Source organism: Molossus molossus, unplaced genomic scaffold (assembly GCF_014108415.1).
Source record: "Molossus molossus isolate mMolMol1 unplaced genomic scaffold, mMolMol1.p scaffold_m16_p_19, whole genome shotgun sequence".
NCBI lineage: Eukaryota > Metazoa > Chordata > Mammalia > Chiroptera > Molossidae > Molossus > Molossus molossus.
Window position 1 is genome coordinate 30,579,507 of NW_023425354.1, and position 5,914 is coordinate 30,585,420.

The 5,914-nt window shown below is 58.3% G+C and overlaps 1 protein-coding gene across 1 annotated transcript; it reads right to left on the minus strand.

Moving 5' to 3' along the window:
* Nucleotides 1-2,310: 2,310 nt before the first annotated feature.
* Nucleotides 2,311-5,543, minus strand: KRT36 (keratin 36). Its single transcript, XM_036268447.1, has 7 exons — nt 5,085-5,543; nt 4,358-4,440; nt 3,955-4,111; nt 3,457-3,618; nt 3,227-3,352; nt 2,846-3,066; nt 2,311-2,470 (listed from the first exon to the last, which is right to left on the minus strand). Exons 1-7 carry the CDS (start codon nt 5,541-5,543, stop codon nt 2,311-2,313), a joined length of 1,368 nt encoding a protein of 455 aa, XP_036124340.1.
* Nucleotides 5,544-5,914: the final 371 nt, after the last annotated feature.

A 5,914-nucleotide genomic window follows, 5' to 3' on the forward strand; every position in this document is an offset into this window, starting at 1 on the left:
AGCACAGATGGGCTAAATAATTTAATAATAAAAACCTAGACGAAGGTCCATAAAGAAAGCGCCTGTGACACACGGGGCTGTTAGTGCATGAGCGAGGCTGCGGACACCCTGCAAACTGGCATGTGCACGAAAAGGGCGCACAATGCACAATGCGAGGAGTTGGCAGTGTGGTCATTTGTCAGGTCACGACCCTGTGTGGTCTGTCTGTCTGCTCCGACACAGTCGCCGGGCAGCTCGAGCTGCAGCCAGAACACAAGGCTCGGCCCAACCCCTGGCTGTTTCCATGTACCAGCAAGTGGGTGACGCGCTCTGCATGCCGAGCTGCCCACCTCCCATCTCCTGAGCCTCGGGCATGAGCCAGGAATGGCTGACCGCAGAGCCCAGAGCAGGAGTCACAGCACAGAGAGCGGCAGGGCCGGAGAAGAGGGAGATCGCGTGGAAGGACCCTCCTGCACCCAAGCCAAGCGGGTCCTTTGAGGCCAAGGCCTCCAGGTTCACTGTCCAGCTCCGAGAGTGTTGCTGACCAACAGCACAGGCCCCACCAGCGTCCTGCCGTGTAACCAAGCAAAGACCTCGGGCCCACCTGGCGGGGGTTCCCATTCTCTACACTCAGCTCAGGGACTCTTCATTTAACAGTAATGCTCGCCCTCGTCGGTTTGGCTCAGCGGTTAGAACATTGGCCCGCAGACCAATGAGTCACGGGTTCGATTCCCATCAAGGGCACATCCCTCGGTTGCAGTTTGTTCCCAGCCCTGGTTGGGATCATGCAGGAGGCAACCAGTTGATGTGTCTCTCTCACGTTGATGTTTCTCTCTCTCTCCCTCACTCCCACTCTATCTAAAGACAAATAGAAAAATATCTTCAGGTGAAGATAAAAAAATAATAACAATGCTCATAGCTCCCACTTCTTGGGTGCTGTACACACATCAAGCCTCCTGCAGCCCCATTTCACAGATGAACCAGCCGACACTAGAGAGGTCACAGGGCATGACCTGGCGCCACTGCCAAGCACACGGCCAGGCTCAGTGCGGGATGCTCCAGCCCGCCTCTGCCCACCTTCCCCTGAGGTCTGAGATGTGTTCGCTGCACCTCTGGTCGGCCACCAAATTCCTGGGGACACAGTCAAGGCCACGTCTTTCCCATGGAGGTCAGGGGCTCAAGTAAGAGCCCAGAGGCAGAAAAGAAGAGACAGACAGACAGACAGACAGACACGGAGAGGGAGGTGAGAACCTGAGCGCTGGGAAGAGCACAGAGTTCGGGTCTGAATCGCTCACTGACGGCCTGTCTCAGCACTGTGCGGCCTGGGCAAGTCGCTGTCCTCTCCGGCCTGTATTCTCAACTGAAGAGTGAGGCAGGACACAAGGTGTGAGGGCCTCAGACTTCTCACAGGCCATGCCCCTCTGATCAGAGGGGTGCAGGGCCTGGCACAGCGAGGCCCAGTGCCCCAGTGGGCATGGTCAACCAGCAGAATCCGGGGCACTCTGCCCCATCGTGAGGTTCCCTCCTCTGCTCTGTGTCTGAACCCCACCCCACCCGCCCACTTCACATCCCCACCACCTTTCACTCCAGCTCTGCATCCAGTGCTGCCGACATGAATTCACCTCCCACCTGCACACCCCAGGTCACTCCAATCCCCTCCCTGGGGTGGCTGGCCCAGGCTGACAGTCTGCAGTTTGCTTCTCTCTGGTTGGTCCGGGGACCCCCATCTCCTGAACTGTCCCCAGAGTCAAGTCTGAGGGTGGGTGAGGAGGGAGAAGGGAGCTGGACAAGGGAGAAGCTAATGGGAAGGGAGAATAGCCACCAGATCCAGGCAGGGCTACTCAGGAGGACTGGCCTGGGGGCCTTTGCCTCTTCTGTGCCCCCCCCAGGTGGGTACCCACAGGCAGAGCCGACAAGCCTGTGGGTTATGGCCAGCGCCCATCCTGACTGGGTCGGTGTCTGGTCTCGCGGACCAGGGCCGGAGGTATCCCGTTATTAAATACTTTTCAGTAACACTCAGCACCAGAGAAGACAGACCTGAAACCAAAACCCACGACTTCAGTGCAACCCCTGATCGGACACCCCCACTCACCACGAGAGAATAAGCAGAGTCAAGTTTGCTATGCCAGGGAACACACTTTATTGGGTAAATTTCCAGGGAACCTAGTTTTGCATGCAGCAAAGCAGTGAAGTCCAGAAACACAATATAAGAAGTGTTTTGGTAGAAACACCTCTAGGGAAGGGGGCGTGTAGAGCTGGGAGCACAGGGGTGTCCTCCTTCCTGGGGGCCAGGGGCTGCCCTGGTGGGCCGGGTGGTTGCAGCGGGCAGGGCTACATGTGCTCCCTGGAGGAAACGACCCTCCCATCTCTGATCTCGGTGACGGTGCGAAGCTGGGAGCTGACGTGGGAAGCGGGGGCGCAGGGCACGCTGGAGACGTAAGGCGCTCTCACGGTAGGCTTGCATTCCGTGGCACAAGGGTGGGCAGGCAGCCTGAGGAATAAAATCATATCAGGTCGTGTGTGGCATCAGGGTGTTGCACTGACACCACGTCACACAGGTTTCGGGGATCAAGTGAAACGGGGGGGAGGTGACAACAACGAATGGCCTCAGACAGCACCTCTGAAATCCCCGAGGGCTGCAGGGATGAAGACAAGAAACTCCCAGCCAAAACAATGCTTGGACTGGCTTGTCCCCCTGTGAATGACCGAAGTCCAGGGCTGGAAGGAATGTCTCTCGGAGGCTTTGCGTCAGTCCCCCTCCATCTGTGTACTCGCCACTTCTGGGCGGATGCTGTCAGCGAGGCCCTGAGGGTGGTCCAGGTGAGCCCTCACCCCAACCTGGCTCCTCAGGGCCCAGGCCACTCACTTGCAGTCCTCCCCCTCCAGCAGGCGGCGGTAGGTGGCGATCTCGCCCTCCAGCCGGGCCTTGACGTCCAGCAGCACCTGGTACTCCTGGTTCTGCCGCTCCAGGTCGCAGCGGATCTCGGCCAGCTGAGCCTCCACGTTGCCGATCAGGCACTGCATCTGGGCCAGCTGGGCGCTGTAGCGGGCCTCGGTCTCCGCCAGGGTACACTCCAAGGAGTTCCGCTGCAGCGGAGAGGAAGAGCTGCCAACGGAGGAAATCCCGCCCGGACACCCACAGCCCTGGGATCCTGCATGTCAACGTGGTCACGCCCCATGATCATCTAAGTGCTGAGGCTGGAGGGTCAGGGGGCCTGCCTGCCACCAGCGGTGACCAGCCACTCACCATGCTGTGCTGGGCCTGCAGCTCGATCTCCAGGGCGTTGACATTACGTCTCAGCTCGATGATCTCCGTCTGGCAGCACTGAAGCTGCTCTGAGCTGGACACCACCTGCTGGTTCAGCTCCTCGGTCTGAGAAACACGAGAGGAACCAGAGCGTGGTCAGACCCAGGGAGGCCACTGGCAAGGGTAACTCCACCCAGGAGCTGGTGGCCCTGGGCGGCCCCTAGCCCCACCTGCGTGTTGAACCAGGCCTCCACGTCTCTGCGGTTGTTCTCCACCAGGGCCTCATACTGGCATCTCATGTCATCCAGGATCTTGTTGAGATCCACTGGGGGGGCAGCATCCACCTCCACATTCAGTCGGTCCCCGAGTTGGCAACGGAGTATGCTGACTTCCTGCAGAGAGCAGACAAGATGGCATCGGTGATAAAAAGGACACTGGATGGGGGGTTTCAACTGCGCCTCATTCAAACCTTCCTCCCTTGCTTGCCAGCTACGTGGCATTAAACAGGACACTGAGCCTCAGTTTTCTCATCTGTAGAATAGAGTTTGTAATAGTGAATCCCTCCCGGGAGTATTGTGAGGATGAAAGGAAGGGAAAATGAAATGCCACACAGTAAGCCATAAATAAATGTCAGCTGGAGTTACTGTGTAGGTAGTTGTCACAATTGTCATGCCCAAGACTCCCCACTGGACAGGAATCACTGGGAGGTTGCATGGCACCAGCCTCACCTCCTCGTGGTTCTTCTTGAGGCAGAGCAGCTCCTCCTTCAGGGACTCCACCTGGGCCTCCAGGTCGGCCTTGCACAGGGTCAGTTCATCCAGCATCCTGCGCAGGCCATTAATGTCCGACTCCACCAGCTGCCGCAGACCCAGCTCCGTCTCGTACCTGCACACACAGAACCCTGCCAAGTCTGCAGCAAGGAGCCACGCACAGGGAGGGCCCCTGCCCTGCTATCCAGCTGCAGTGGCTGATCTGAATCAGCTGCACAGTGGTCCGTTCCCTTCACCAGAGCCAATGCTGCATTTCCCACTTACAGTTTCATCTGGCCTCACTCCCACCTCACCAGCTCCCAGGGGCAGGGGATGGAGGCAAGGGAGCAGCTGAGAAACCTCCCCTGATCAGGCCACTCACTTGGTCCTAAAGTCATCAGCAGCCAGCTTGGCATTGTCGATTTGCAGGACCAGCCTGGTGTTCTCAGCCTTGGTCAGCAGGATCTGGGGACAAGGGGCATCCCATGAGCTGGAGAAGGCCCAGCAGGGTGAGGCAGGTGGGAAGCGATAGCCCAGCTCACAGAGGCCGTGCCTCTAAATGCCATCAGCACCTTCAGCGTCTCCAGCCCTGAGCCCTAAGCCCAGGTATGAAGAGAGCATTGGCCCTGAGAGGGATGACAGTGGCCATCAGTCCTGAAGTCTGCAGCCCCCCGAGTGGCACAGTGGGAAACACTGCAGTGAGTGGAGAGAATCAGGCCAGGCTAGAGTCAGGTTCTGCACCCTGACAGGCTGTGTGATCGCAGGCAAGTTGCTGAGCCTCCCTAAAATTCAACTTCCACATCTGTTAAATGGGTCCAGTAATGCCCATCTCTCCAAGATGAGGACTAAATAAGCCACGGAGAGGAACGTGTCAGGCCGAGTGCCTGTGTCTTGGTGCATGTATTGCCCTTCCTATAGCCGAGACAGTGAGGGGGGAGAAATGGCTGGCAACAGGTCACAAGCAGCAGAGAAGTCTGCAACCCCCACTCCGCCCAGGAAATCAAGACGCCAAAGAGAAAAGCTTGCCTTAATAGGAGAATTCTAAGAGCTACAGTCCCATCTGGAGTCCCTTGGCATAGACAGACCCCTCCAGGGGCCGGGGCCCTCACCCTCTGCTGGAGATCCTCGACGGTCCTGAAGTAGGACTGGTAGTCCGGGCAGATGTACGGGATCTGAGAGTCGCTCCACTCTCGGATCCTGGTCTCCAGCTCCGCGTTCTCCCGCTCCAGCTGCCGCACCTTCTCCAGGTAGCTGGCCAGGCGGTCGTTCAGGAACTGCATGGTCACCTTCTCGCTGCCATTGAAGGAGCCCTCGCAGAACCAGGCCCCACTGCCGGCAAAGCCAGAGGGGTGGCAGCCAGGGGACAGGTAGGAACCAGGCGAGCAGCTCCCGAGGTTGGAGAGACCCAGCCTGACACAGGAGGCAGGCCCCGCAGCACCAGCAAGACTGGGGGCCCTGCAGGAGCCCACAGAGCAGATGGGGGACACCCGAGAGATGCCACCTGCTGGGCCACAGAGGCCCTTGACAGACCCAGAAGAGACGCTGGAGAAGCAGGTCTGTGCGGCCATGATGCTGGCAGAGGAAGGTCGCGGCTTAGCAGGGAGCCGGGTTCTGGGTTCTCAAGGCCTCTCTGGGGCGTTTATATACCCTCTTCGTAGGGTGTTGGCATGTTACTCTTGGGAAAGCCTATTCCCATTCCGGAAAGCTAATCTCCTTAGAACGTGATTCTTGCTACCCATCCAGAATCCCCTGCCTTGTAAAAGGAAAAACAATGTTTGTTTTGGTTGACTAGGTCGGGACTCTCAGCTGTTGTCCCTGCGGAGCAGAATATGAATTTTATTGCCTCTTCAAAGACTTTGCGCCAGATCCCATAAATCGGGAGTGGCCTCGCAATGACACTGGGTTCCTGCCCTGTCTGCATGCCTTCCCCGGAGGAGCC

Bases quoted from the DNA above. Each gene is read 5' to 3' on its own strand.
- KRT36 (XM_036268447.1), bottom strand. From the start codon at position 5,543: ATGGCCGCACAGACCTGCTTCTCCAGCGTCTCTTCTGGGTCTGTCAAG. The intron at 4,441-5,084 runs GTGAGGGCCCCG...CCTTGTCCCCAG, and splicing joins TCGAGGATCTCCAGCAGAGG to ATCCTGCTGACCAAGGCTGA. The intron at 3,067-3,226 runs GTGAGTGGCTGG...TCTCCGCTGCAG, and splicing joins TGCAGGCCCAGCACAGCATG to CGGAACTCCTTGGAGTGTAC.